This window comes from Scyliorhinus canicula, chromosome 30, assembly GCF_902713615.1.
Source record: "Scyliorhinus canicula chromosome 30, sScyCan1.1, whole genome shotgun sequence".
NCBI classification, from domain to species: domain Eukaryota; kingdom Metazoa; phylum Chordata; class Chondrichthyes; order Carcharhiniformes; family Scyliorhinidae; genus Scyliorhinus; species Scyliorhinus canicula.
In genome coordinates this window covers 15,579,033-15,593,260 of record NC_052175.1, presented here as the reverse complement: position 1 = coordinate 15,593,260, position 14,228 = coordinate 15,579,033, and the positions used below count along the sequence as shown (strand labels likewise).

Sequence of the window (14,228 nt, the reverse complement as noted above, 5' to 3'; positions counted from 1 at the left end):
GGGAGTGAAACAGAGTTGAGGAAGGTGATAGGGAGTGAAACAGAGTGTAGGAAGGAGAAAGAGAGTGAAACAGAGTGTAGGAAGGAGAAAGAGAGTGAAACAGAGTGGAGGAAGGAGAAAGGGAGTGAAACAGAGTTGAGGATGGAGAACGAGAGTGGAACAGAGTTGAGGATGGAGAACGAGAGTGAAACAGAGTGTAGGAATGAGAAAGAGAGTGAAACAGAGGTTAGGAAGGAGAAAGAGACTGAAAGAGAGTTGAGGAAGGAGAAAGAGAGTGAAACAGAGTTGAGGAAGGAGAAAGAGAGTGAAACAGATTGGAGGAAGGAGGATGGGAGTGAAACAGAGTTGAGGAAGGAGAAAGAGAGTGAAACAGAGTGTGGGAAGGAGAAAGGGAGTGAAACAGAGTTGAGGAAGGTGATAGGGAGTGAAACAGAGTGTAGGAAGGAGAAAGAGTGTGAAACAGAGTTGAGGAAGGAGAAAGAGAGTGAAACAGAGTGGAGGAAGGAGAAAGGGAGTGAAACAGAGTTGAGGATGGAGAACGAGAGTGAAACAGAGTGTAGGAATGAGAAAGAGAGTGAAACAGAGGTTAGGAAGGAGAAAGAGAGTGAAACAGAGTTGAGGATGGAGAAAGAGAGTGAAACAGAGTGGAGGAAGGAGAAAGGGAGTGAAACAGAGTTGAGGAAGGAGAAAGAGAGTGAAACAGAGTGGAGGAAGGAGGAAGGGAGTGAAACAGAGTTGAGGAAGGAGAAAGAGAGTGAAACAGAGTGGAGGAAGGAGGAAGGGAGTGAAACAGAGTTGAGGAAGGAGAAAGAGAGTGAAACAGAGTGGAGGAAGGAGAAAGAGAGTGAAACAGAGTGTAGGAAGGAGAAAGAGAGTGAAACAGAGTTGAGGAAGGAGAAAGAGAGTGAAACAGAGTGGAGGAAGGAGAAAGAGAGTGAAACAGAGTTGAGGAAGGAGAAAGAGAGTGAAACAGAGTGTGGGAAGGAGAAAGGGAGTGAAACAGAGTTGAGGAAGGTGATAGGGAGTGAAACAGAGTGTAGGAAGGAGAAAGAGAGTGAAACAGAGTTGAGGAAAGAGAAAGAGAGTGAAACAGAGTGTGGGAAGAAGAAAGGGAGTGAAACAGAGTTGAGGAGGTGATAGGGAGTGAAACAGAGTGTAGGAAGGAGAAAGAGAGTGAAACAGAGTTGAGGATGGAGAAATAGAGTGAAACAGAGTGGAGGAAGGAGAAAGAGAGTGAAACAGAATGGAGGAAGGAGAAAGGGAGTGAAACAGAGTTGAGGATGGAGAAAGAGAGTGAAACAGAGTGTAGGAATGAGAAAGAGAGTGAAACAGAGGTTAGGAAGGAGAAAGAGAGTGAAACAGAGTTGAGGAAGGAGAAAGAGAGTGAAACAGAGTGGAGGAAGGAGAAAGGGAGTGAAACAGGGTTGAGGAAGGAGAAAGGGAGTGAAACAGTGTGTAGGAAGGAGAGAGAGTGAAAAAGAGTTGAGGAAGGAGAAAGAGAGTGAAACAGAGTTGAGGAAGGAGAAAGAGAGTGAAACAGAGTGGTGGAAGGAGTAAGAGAGTGAAACAGAGTTGAGGAAGGAGAAAGAGAATGAAACAGAGTGGAGGAAGGAGAAAGGGAGTGAAACAGAGTTGAGGAAGGATAAAGAGAGTGAAACAGAGTGGAGGAAGGAGAAAGGGAGTGAAACAGAGTTGAGGAAGGAGAAAGGGAGTGAAACAGAGTGTAGGAAGGAGAAAGAGAGTGAAACAGAGTTGAGGAAGGAGAAAGAGAGTGAAACAGAGTGGAGGAAGGAGAAAGGGAGTGAAACAGAGTTGAGGAAGGAGAAAGAGAGTGAAACAGAGAGTGGGAAGGAGAAAGGGAGTGAAACAGAGTTGAGGAAGGAGAAAGGGAGTGAAACAGAGTGTAGGAAGGAGAAAGAGTGAAACAGAGTTGAGGAAGGAGAAAGAGAGTGAAACAGAGTGGAGGAAGGAGAAAGAGAGTGAAACAGAGTGTAGGAATGAGAAAGAGAATCAAACAGAGGTTAGGAAGGAGAAAGTGAGTGAAACAGAGTTGTGGAAGGAGAAAGAGAGTGAAACAGAGTGTAGGAAGGAGAAAGAGAGTGAAACAGAGTGTAGGAATGAGAGAGAGAGTGAAACAGAGGTTAGGAAGGAGAGAGTGAAACAGAGTTGAGGATGGAGAAAGAGAGTGAAACAGAGTGGAGGAAGGAGAAAGGGAGTGAAACAGAGTTGAGGAAGGAGAAAGAGAGTGAAACAGAGTGGAGGAAGGAGGAAGGGAGTGAAACAGAGTTGAGGAAGGAGAAAGAGAGTGAAACAGAGTGGAGGAAGGAGGAAGGGAGTGAACAGAGTTGAGGAAGGAGAAAGAGAGTGAAACAGAGTTGAGGAAGGAGAAAGAGAGTGAAACAGAGTGTGGGAAGGAGAAAGGGAGTGAAACAGAGTTGAGGAAGGTGATAGGGAGTGAAACAGAGTGTAGGAAGGAGAAAGAGAGTGAAACAGAGTTGAGGAAGGAGAAAGAGAGTGAACAGAGTGGAGGAAGGAGAAAGGGAGTGAAACAGAGTTGAGGAAGGAGAAAGAGAGTGAAACAGAGTGTAGGAATGAGAAAGAGAATCAAACAGAGGTTAGGAAGGAGAAAGTGAGTGAAACAGAGTTGAGGAAGGTGAAAGAGAGTGAAACAGAGTGTAGGAAGGAGAAAGAGAGTGAAACAGAGTGGAGGAAGGAGAAAGGGAGTGAAACAGAGTTGAGGAAGGAGAAAGAGAGTGAAACAGAGTGGAGGAAGGAGGAAGGGAGTGAAACAGTGTTGAGGAAGGAGAAAGAGAGTGAAACAGAGTGGAGGAAGGAGGAAGGGAGTGAAACAGAGTTGAGGAAGGAGAAAGAGAGTGAAACAGAGTGTGGGAAGGAGAAAGGGAGTGAAACAGAGTTGAGGAAGGTGATAGGGAGTGAAACAGAGTGTAGGAAGGAGAAAGAGAGTGAAACAGAGTTGAGGAAGGAGAAAGAGAGTGAAACAGAGTGGAGGAAGGAGAAAGGGAGTGGAACAGAGTTGATGATAGAGAACGAGAGTGAAACAGAGTGTAGGAATTAGAAAGAGAGTGAAACAGAGTTGAGGAAGGAGAAAGAGAGTGAAACAGAGTGGAGGAAGGAGAAAGGGGGTGAAACAGTGTTGAGGAAGGAGAAAGAGAGTGAAACAGAGTGGAGGAAGGAGGAAGGGAGTGAAACAGAGTTGAGGAAGGAGAAAGAGAGTGAAACAGAGTGTGGGAAGGAGAAAGGGAGTGAAACAGAGTTGAGGAAGGTGATAGGGAGTGAAACAGAGTGTAGGAAGGAGAAAGAGAGTGAAACAGAGTTGAGGAAGGAGAAAGAGAGTGAAACAGAGTGGAGGAAGGAGAAAGGGAGTGAAACAGAGTTGATGATAGAGAACGAGAGTGAAACAGAGTGTAGGAATTAGAAAGAGAGTGAAACAGAGGTTAGGAAGGAGAGAGTGAAACAGAGTTGAGGATGGAGAAAGAGAGTGAAACAGAGTGGAGGAAGGAGAAAGGGAGTGAAACAGAGTTGAGGAAGGAGAAAGAGAGTGAAACAGAGTGGAGGAAGGAGGAAGGGAGTGAAACAGAGTTGAGGAAGGAGAAAGAGAGTGAAACAGAGTGGAGGAAGGAGGAAGGGAGTGAAACAGAGTTGAGGAAGGAGAAAGAGAGTGAAACAGAGTGGAGGAAGGAGAAAGGGAGTGAAACAGAGTGTAGGAAGGAGAAAGAGAGTGAAACAGAGTTGAGGAAGGAGAAAGAGAGTGAAACAGAGTGGAGAAAGGAGAAAGAGAGTGAAACAGAGTTGAGGAAGGAGATAGAGAGTGAAACAGAGTGTGGGAAGGAGAAAGGGAGTGAAACAGAGTTGAGGAAGGTGATAGGGAGTGAAACAGAGTGTAGGAAGGAGAAAGAGAGTGAAACAGAGTTGAGGAAGGAGAAAGAGAGTGAAACAGAGTGTGGGAAGGAGAAAGGGAGTGAAACAGAGTTGAGGAAGGTGATAGGGAGTGAAACAGAGTGTAGGAAGGAGAAAGAGAGTGAAACAGAGTTGAGGAAGGAGAAAGAGAGTGAAACAGAGTGGAGGAAGGAGAAAGGGAGTGAAACAGAGTTGAGGATGGAGAACGAGAGTGAAACAGAGTGTAGGAATGAGAAAGAGAGTGAAACAGAGGTTAGGAAGGAGAAAGAGAGTGAAACAGAGTTGAGGAAGGAGAAAGAGAGTGAAATTAGCAAACGTGACACCACTGTTTAAAAAAGGAGGTAGGCAGAAAGCGGGTAATTATAAGCCAGTGAGCTTAACTTCGGTAGTAGGGAAGATGCTGGAATCTATCATCAAGGATGAAATAGCGAGACATCTGGATAGAGATTGTCCCATTGGGCAGACGCAGCATGGGTTCATAAAGGGCAGGTCGTGCCTAACTAATTTAGTGGAACTTTTTGAAGACATTACCAGTGCAGTAGATAACGCGGAGCCAATGGATGTGGTATATCTGGATTTCCAGAAAGCCTTTGACAAGGTGCCACACAAAAGGTTGCTGCATAAGATAAAGATGCATGGCATTAAGGGTAAAGTAGTTGCATGGATAGAGGATTGGTTAATTAATAGAAAGCAATGAGTGGGGATTAATGGGTGTTTCTCTGGTTGGCAATCAGTAGCGAGTGGTCTCCCTCAGGGATCAGTGTCAGGCCCACAATTGTTCACAATTTACATAGATGATTTGGAGTTGGGGACCAAGGGCAATGTGTCCAAGTTTGCAGATGACACGAAGATGAGTGGTAAAGCAAAAAGTGCAGAGGATACTGGAATTCTGCAGAGGGATTTGGATAGGTTAAGTGAATGGGCTAGGGTCTGGCAGATGGAATAAAATCTTGACAAATGTGAGGTTATCCATTTTGGTAGGAATAACAGCAAACGGGATTATTATTTAAATGATAAAATATTAAAGCATGCCTCTGCGCAGAGAGACCTGGGTCTGCTCGTGCACGAGTCGAAAAAAATTGGTTTACAGGTGCAACAGGTGATTAAGGCGGCGAATGGAATTTTGTCCTTCATGGCTAGAGGGATGAAGTTTAAGACTAGGGAGGTTATGTTGCAATTGTATACGGTGTTAGTGAGGCCACACCTGGAGTATTGTGTTCAGTTTTGGTCTCCTTACTTGAGAAAGGACATACTGGCACTGGAGGGTGTGCAGAGGAGATTCACTAGGTTAATCCCAGAGTTGAAGGGGTTGGATTACGAGGAGAGGTTGAGTAGACTGGGACTGTACTCGTTGGAATTTAGAAGGATGAGGGGGGATCTTATAGAAACGTATAAAATTATGAAGGGAATAGATAGGATAGATGCAAGCAGGTTGTTTCCACTGGCGGGTGAAAGCAGAACTTGGGGGCATCGCCTCAAAATAAGGGGAAGTAGATTTCGGACTGAGTTTAGGAGGAACTTCTTCACCCAAAGGGTTGTGAATCTATGGAATTCCTTGCCCAGTGAAGCAGTTGAGGCTCCTTCATTAAATGTTTTTAAGGTAAAGATAGATAGTTTTTTGAAGAATAAAAGGATTAAGGGTTATGGTGTTCGGGCCGGAAAGTGGAGCTGAGTCCACAAAAGATCAGCCATGATCTCATTGAATGGTGGAGCAGGCTCGAGGGGCCAGATGGCCTACTCCTGCTCCTAGTTCTTATAAGTGGCTGTAAATTACATCCAATAGTGTAATTTATTGGTGATTTGTTTGACTTTAAAATGAGGGAATATGAAGAGCGTACACACAGGTCTCCCGGCTCCTGAACCATCTTTAGAGTTGTATCCTTTAGTTTATACTGTCTCTCCATTGTTGACAGGAGAAAAGGCGGACTGAACTTCTTTTGCACCGCCCTGACTCTCCGTAAACAGTGGTTTACTTTTAAGTAGGCTGTATTTTCCCAAGCCCTTAATTTTGTGTGGTCTAATTTTATAAGTAGCATACAAAAACTCTCTTTAGGATTAATTCAGGTTAGTTTATTTCACTTTCAAACACAGGACACATAGTAAGGGATATGGGAGTTTTTAAACTATGGACAACAGCAAAAAAAAAACACCCCACAAATTCTTAGTTCATGTGATTTTCAGAGTCAAGAATCAGCACAAAGTGTATTTTAAAAACAGCAAAAAAGATAGTCTGATGTACAGAGTTTGGATTTATTTTATTCACATAACACGATGCTCTTCAAATTACTGCACATTTCTCTGCATTGAACTTCATCTGCCACTGTCCACGCTTTTCACTAACTTGTCTAAGCTCCTGTGAAGCTCTACGCTGTCTATGCCCCTGTGAAGCTCTACGCTGTCTATGCCCCTGTGAAGCTCTCGGCTGTCTACGCTCCTGTGAAGCTCTACGCTGTCTACACTCCTGTGAAGCTCTACGCTGTCTATGTTCCTGTGAAGCTCTCGACTGTCTACGCCCCTGTGAAGCTCTACGCTGTCTATGTTCCTGTGAGGCTCTACGCTGTCTACGCTCCTGTGAAGCTCTACACTGTCTATGCTCCTGTGAAGCTCTACGCTGTCTATGCTCCTGTGAAGCTCTCGGCTGTCTACGCTCCTGTGAAGCTCTACGCTGTCTATGCTCCTGTGAAGCTCTACGCTGTCTATGCTCCTGTGAAGCTCTCGGCTGTCTACGCCCCTGTGAAGCTCTACACTGTCTATGCTCCTGTGAAGCTCTACGCTGTCTATGCCCCTGTGAAGCTCTACGCTGTCTATGCCCCTGTGAAGCTCTACACTGTCTATGCTCCTGTGAAGCTCTACGCTGTCTATGCTCCTGTGAAGCTCTACGCTGTCTATGCTCCTGTGAAGCTCTACACTGTCTATGCTCCTGTGAGGCTCTACGCTGTCTACGCTCCTGTGAAGCTCTACGCTGTCTATGCCCCTGTGAAGCTCTCGGCTGTCTACGCCCCTGTGAAGCTCTACGCTGTCTATGTTCCTGTGAGGCTCTACGCTGTCTACGCTCCTGTGAGGCTCTACGCTGTCTACGCTCCTGTGAAGCTCTACGCTGTCTATGCTCCTGTGAAGCTCTACGCTGTCTATGTTCCTGTGAAGCTGTACATAGTCTATGCTCCTGTGAAGCTCTACACTGTCTGTGTTCCTGTGAAGCTCTACGCTGTCTACGCTCCTGTGAAGCTCTACGCTGTCTATGCCCCTGCGAAGCTCTACGCTGTCTATGTTCCTGTGAAGCTCTACGCTGTCTATGCTCCTGTGAAGCTCTCGGCTGTCTACGCCCCTGTGAAGCTCTACGCTGTCTACGCCCCTGTGAAGCTGTACACAGTCTATGCTCCTGTGAAGCTCTACGCTGTCTCTGCTCCTGTGAAGCTCTACGCTGTCTATGCTCCTGTGAAGCTCTACGCTGTCTATGCTCCTGTGAAGCTCTCGGCTGTCTACGCCCCTGTGAAGCTCTACGCTGTCTATGCTCCTGTGAAGCTCTACACTGTCTATGCTCCTGTGAAGCTCTACGCTGTCTATGCCCCTGTGAAGCTCTCGGCTGTCTACGCCCCTGTGAAGCTCTACGCTGTCTACGCTCCTGTGAAGCTCTACGCTGTCTAAGCTCCTGTGAAGCTCTACGCTGTCTATGTTCCTGTGAGGCTCTACGCTGTCTCCGCCCCTGTGAGGCTCTACGCTGTCTCCGCCCCTGTGAAGCTGTACACAGTCTATGCTCCAGTGAAGCTCTACGCTGTCTATGCGCCTGTGAAACTCTACACAGTCTATGCTCCTGCGAAGCTCTACGCTGTCTATGGCCCTTTGCAAACCGTGAGGACAGTACAGAGCTTCAATGTTTCCAAGTTTGGTATTTCTGCAAATTTTGAAAATCTTCCTGTACACCAAAGTCTAGATTATTAACGCTTATCAAGGGTCCCATTGCTGACCCCTGGTGAACTCTACCACAACACTTTGTCCTGCCTGAGGAACATCCATTAACCACTACTCTGTTTCATGTCATTCTGCCAATTTTGTGTCCATGTGGCTACTGTCCATGTATAGAACCTTAGTTAGGCCACACTTGGAGTATAGTGTTCAATTCTGCTACCAGAAGGATGTGGAGGCTTTAGAGAGGATGCAGAAGAGATTTACCAGGATGTTGCCTGGTATGGAGGGCATTAGCTATGAGGAGAGGTTGAATAAACTCGGTTTGTTCTCACTGGAACGACGGAGGTTGAGGGGCGACCTGATAGAGGCAACAAAATTATGAGGGGTTTAGACAGGGTGGATCGTCAGAGACTTTTTCCCAGGGTAGAGGGGTCAATTACTAAGGGGCATAGGTTTAAGGTGCGGGGGGGCATAGGTTTAAGGTGCGAGGGGCAAGGTTTAGAGGAGATGTACGAGGCAAGTTTTTTTACACAAAGGGTAGTCGGTGCCTGGAACTCGCTGCCGGAGGAAGTGGTGGAAGCAGGGACGATAGTGACGTTTAAGGGGCATTTTGACAAATACATAAATAGGATGGGAATAGAGGGATACGGACCCCGGAAGTGTGGAAGATTCTAGTTTCGATGGGCAGCATGGTCGGTGCAGACTTGGAGGGCCAAAGGGCCTATTCCTGTGCTGTACTTTTTCTTTGTTCTGTGTCCCTTTTATTGCACGAGCTGTAACTTTGCTCACAGGCCTGTTGTGTGGCTCTGTATCAAATGCAGAAGAAATCCACGATGGTTCTCCTTAATTAACCTGCATTTATCCTTGTGACTATTAATCCTGTCCCGCATTATAGTTTCTAGAAGTTTCCCACCATCAAAGTTTAACTGACTGGTCTGCAGTTGCTCAGTTACAGGAAAGTTGTTTAAAGTCTGCTTCACTGTCGCCAGCACTGCATCACAAGTGGATACGGTTATTTCATTGATGATATGCAGTCCTGATATTTTCCATTGATGATAAATGGAGCTTGAATACAATTTGAGGCAGTGTAATAAAGCAGAGAGAAGAATATTACGCACAAATTAACAAATCTGTGCAATTAATAGCACGATGCAGTTATTGGCTTTTTGCTGCAGGTATGACTCCACTGCCACATCGTGTGAAACATTTAGTTCAATTTCCATAAATACGACTGGATGGAATTTGCAGGTGAATGTGCTTTGATAAATCCATGCTTTGGGTCCCAGATCACAAAATCAATGTCTTTCGGAGTCCTGAAACAGCAAGAGGAAAAAATTCCCATCAGCTCTTACAATTCTAATCTGGGTAAAATTATATCAACATTTTCTGTGTCTTGTATATGTCAGTTCCTGGACATGTACAGTACACTGTGGCTAAAAGGGAACTGTTCACTCCAGTCTCGTACTGTATTATCCTGGTCTGCCTCACGGTCAGCTCCCTGTACACAACAGGTAGAAGACCATCATTGACATCTTTCGGTGCTATATACAGGACTGATAAAAGACTACTTCAGCCTCAAAGTTGACAAAATAATATTAACGACTGCTATCTCTGCTGTTTTTTTTAGTTTTTTTTGGAGGCCAAGAGTGGTTTTAAAGGGTATTCACATTTCATGCATATTTTATGCTAAATTCATGTACACACACACCACCCAAATTAATTTTATTATGAGGATTATACTTGGGTATTCAAATGTACTCGGGTCAAAGAAAAACAGAAGATGATTTTATTCAAATTTATAACTTTATCATTCGTGTCCCCCACATTTTCACATTTTTTTTAGAGACATGGAAATGTCTCTTTGTTCTTAAGGCTGTATAATTCATTCTCATTAATGAATTTGAGTGATTTTGCTGTTTATCACAATTTTATCAATAATGGTTAATTCTGGAAAGTATTAAATTTCCTTATTTTAAATGTTGTCTATCATTTTTGTGCTGGAATAAAATGCAAATTTCGTAAATTTTAGTGCCCAGTTATTTACGTTGGATCTCGATTTTAAAAGGTATGTAAAAAAAATTTTAAACTCCGTTGGCAAGTCAGTCTTGTTAGTATAAAATAAACATACATTAGCAGCACACATTACAACATAAAACATTAAATATAGCCCACATTTTTAACAAAAAAAATTGCAATTACCTTTTTGATGATGTTAAATGATGTCCCAGAAAACTTTACGTCTGCCATGTTTGATCATGGCAAAGACACTACCGGCGAAATTAACAAAGGGAAAAAATCACCTGATTCCACAGCACCCGGATGGACCTACCACGTGCGCAAGGTAAGAACACGTGAACTACTACAGTTTTAAAATTTGTGAATGAAACCGCATTGTGTCCCGCGTTTTACCTTGTTCTTCCGTTTACGCTGCAGTTTGGAAATCATCAATGAATCACAGGTAAGTTAAAGATTTCTTGAGAGATTCTTTACTATTTCTGTAGATTAGTGTTATTTTTAAATGTTAAAACTGTTTAAATTAACCAGGAAGCTTTTGCACTCGTGCTACAAAGGCACATTGTGCGTTTTCAGTAGGATGGGGAAACCATTTCTTTAGTGTCCAGTCTTTACGTTGTAAACTCTGTGTATAATTTTTTTTTTAAAGCTTACACCCATAATTTGTGCTTTGGTTAATCTTTTTTAATCATACAAGTGTTTTATATTTATTATACTGTACCTTAACCATACAGTTTATTTAAAGCTAATAAAATGAATAATTAAATAAAATCTGTCAACACCATCTGCTTCTACTGTCACCCCTCACAATAAGCGTCAAGCTTTAAAGTCAAACCTTAATTCAGTTTACCTGTTGTACCTGTTGTCACCGCGAGTCTTTAACTGTTATTCAAACCCGTGATTAGTTTCAATGGCTTTTAGTTTTATCTGTACTTTTGATAATCTTGCACTATAAAATTTCACTTGCATGTTCTCCAATGTGAACATTACTAGTTGCAATTACCAAAGATCCTCATACAAGGCATCAGTTTACATCCAATTCACACATTCAGTGAGGATTTTACCATGTGCGGTGTGACCAGGGAAATATGAAATTGGAATCCAGTCCTGTTATTTTAGAGAAAATATAACCACAATAAAACAGGAATAAATGTCTGGAGCCTGCCCCAGACAGGAGACTTGTTCAAATGAATGTAATTTCAGTAAACATTACATACAGAAAGATCAAGTGCCTTTGGAGAACACTTGGGGAAGAATGATCCTCTGTCATTGAATCCCTACAGTGCAGAAGGAGGCCATTTGGCCCATCAAGTCTGCACCCTCTGAATGAACACTCTGCCAATCCCCCACCCTATCCCCATAACCCCACACGGGGGCAATTTAACATGCCCAATCCATCTAACCTACACATCTTTGGGTTGTGGGAGGAAGGTGGAGGAAACCCGCGGAGACACGGGGAGGAAGGTGAAAACGCCACGGGCACCAAGCCAGAGTCTCTGGCGCTGAGGCAGCAGTGCCAACCACTGTGCCACCGTGTTGCCCCCCCCTGTCATAAGGTTCAGCTTGGTAATCAAGAAGAGCAAGGAATGATCTAAAGTAGAACTTCTAAATTGGAACAGGGCTCATTTCAATGGGATACCGAGATAAAAGTCTGACGGGAAAAACTGTTCCATAGAGTTGTAGAGTTTTTACAGCACGGAAAAAGACCCTTTGGCCCATCTAGTCCACGCCATCAAGCACCTATCCATTCTAATCCCATTTTCCAGCACCTGGTCCGTAGCCTTGTCTGCTGAAGCATTTCAAACGCTCATCTAAATACTTATTAAACACGGTGAGGGTTCCCGCCTCCACCACCCTTTCAGGCAGTGAGTTCCAGATTCCCACCACCCCCTGGTGACAATAACCACCCTGGCTATTGAACCCTCCACTGAGGGGAAACGTTCCTCCCTCTCCACCCTATCTATGACCCTCAGAATTTTTTGTTTTTGTTTTATAAATTTAGAGGACCCAATTCATTTTTTCCAATTAAGGGGCAATTTAGCGCGGCCAATCCACCCACCCTGCACATCTTTGGGTTGTGGGGACGAGACCCACGCAAACACGGGGAGAATGTGCAAACTCCTCCCAGATAGTGACCCAGAGCCGGGATCGAACCTGGGACCTCGGCGCCGTGAGGCAGCAGGGCTAATCCACTGCGCCGCCCTGACCCTCATAATTTTGTACACCTCAATCAAGTCCCCCCCTCAGCCTTCTCTGCTCCAAGGAAAACAACCCCAACCTATCCAGCCTCCCTGGATAGCTGAAACGCTCCAGCCAGGCAACATCCTGGTGTATCTCCTCTGCACCCTCGCTAGTGTAGTCACATCCTTCCTCTAGTGTGGCGACCAGAACTGGATACAGTACTGCAGCTGGGACCTGACCAGTGTTTTATACAGCTCCAGCATAACCTCCCAGCTCTTGCATGCCTGGGCTAATAGAGGCAACATTCCTTCTTATCCACTATCTACCGGACCTGCTGCCTTCAGGGATCTATGGTCATACACACAAAGGTTCCTCGGTGGCTCCTCGGGCCTACCATTCTTTGTACATTCCCTTAGCTTGTTAGTCCTCCCAAAATGCATTACCTCACACTTTTCAGGGTTAAATTCCATTTGCCACTGTTCTGCCCATCTAACCAGTCTGTTACATCGGCCCATAATCTGGGGCTTTCCTCCTCGCTATTCACCACACCACCAATTTCTGTGTCAAAGAACAATGGTGGTTTTTAGGAACTGATACTTCAGTTTCAGGATTGGTGCATTTTAACAAAGAGGAAAGAACATAGAACATAGAACAGTACAGCACAGAACAGGCCCTTCGGCCCTCTATGTTGTGCCGAGCAATGATCACCCTACTCAAATCCACGTATCCACCCTATACCCGTAACCCGTAACCCAATGTTCATGTCGGATGGCCTGATTTATTACAAGTACACTTGTAGCTAAAGCTATAAACAATTTATTACCATTAACTGTGGGTCAACTATATACAAAACAACAGATGAATAACAGTATGATCATGCACAAGCAACCTCTCTCTCCCAGCTCTCCAGCCAGTCTGAGGACCCCTGACTCCAAGATTCACTTATATACGAATGAGACACCTATTGGTCAGTCGGTGAATTACAACACAACCATGATATCACCACAGAGGTGAGGACGGAAGTGCAACTGGCAAAGAGAGAATATGGGAACTAAATGAGAACCAACATAAATGGGAATCCAAACTTCTTCTACAGGCATGTAAATAGTAAATTGGTTATAAGAAGTGGGATGGGTCTAATTTGGGATAAAGCGATGATATTTGCTTAGAGACAAAGGGAAAGCCTAGAATACTGAGGAGCACTTACCTTCAGTACTTACCAAGGAAAATTACATCAGCGCAAGTAGAGTTTATAGAGGTAATTAACGGATGGGTGAAAACTGAACAGGAGGAGATATTGGAAAGGTTGGATAAGTGATAAGTCACCTGGTCCGGGAGTGTGGTGGGTGGAGGTGGTGGAAAGGCCAATTTACAATCTTCACTAGATCAAGAATTTACAGTGCAGAAGGCGGCCATTCAGTCCATCGAGTCTGCACCAGCCCATAGAAAGATCACCCTATCTAAGCCCACATCTCCACCCTATCCACGTAACCCAGTCACCCCATCTAATCTTTTTGGACACGAAGGGCAATTTAGCATGGCCCAATCCGCCTAATATTTGGACTGTGGGAGAAAACCGGAGAGCCCGGAGGAAACCCACGCAGACACGGGGAGAACAGTGACAGTGACCCAAGCCGGGAATCAAAACTGGGACCCTTCGCTGTGAAGCAACTGTGCTAACACTGTGCTACCATGCTGCCCTCTGGAATAAGGAAGGTGCCAGAGGATTGGAGAGTGGCAAATGTGATACCCTTATTCGAGAAATAATAGGCTGGTGTCATGTGAATGTCCCTTTAAGAAAAGTGTGCATTATCAAATGGCTGCAGTGATGTCAGTGTGTGGGTGGAGCTGGGCTATGTTCTGCGTTTTACTTTCGTTTTGAGCTGGGAGCTCTTTTTGGCTCTGTGTTTTATTTTCACTTTCAGCATTCAAACCAAGCAGATATGTATTGATCTCTCTCTGCAATCTAAAGAATGCCTCCAGATCACTTGATGATTTCAAAGTCATACCTGTTTCTGTAAGGAATGCAAACCTGCTGTCTTTGTTAAAAAGGGTGTTTTGACTTATGGATGTTGTTTGGAAAGTTATTACGGGTTATCTATAGAGTACTGTATCTTTTGAGCGGGGGGGGGTTATCAGGGTTGATAGTTGATAAGATGATTATTGTGTGTTTATAAAATGTTAACTGGATTCATAGAATAAACATTGTT

The 14,228-nt window shown here is 44.4% G+C and overlaps 1 protein-coding gene across 1 annotated transcript in view; it reads right to left on the bottom strand.

Moving 5' to 3' along the window:
• Positions 1–8,454: 8,454 nt before the first annotated feature.
• The window catches only part of gba (glucosidase, beta, acid), a 33,119-nt gene continuing 27,345 nt past the window's right edge, over positions 8,455–14,228 (bottom strand). The window contains 1 exon segment of the mRNA XM_038787186.1: positions 8,455–9,137. Within this exon segment, the coding sequence (XP_038643114.1) occupies positions 9,032–9,137 (106 nt within the window). The 3' untranslated portion in view covers positions 8,455–9,031.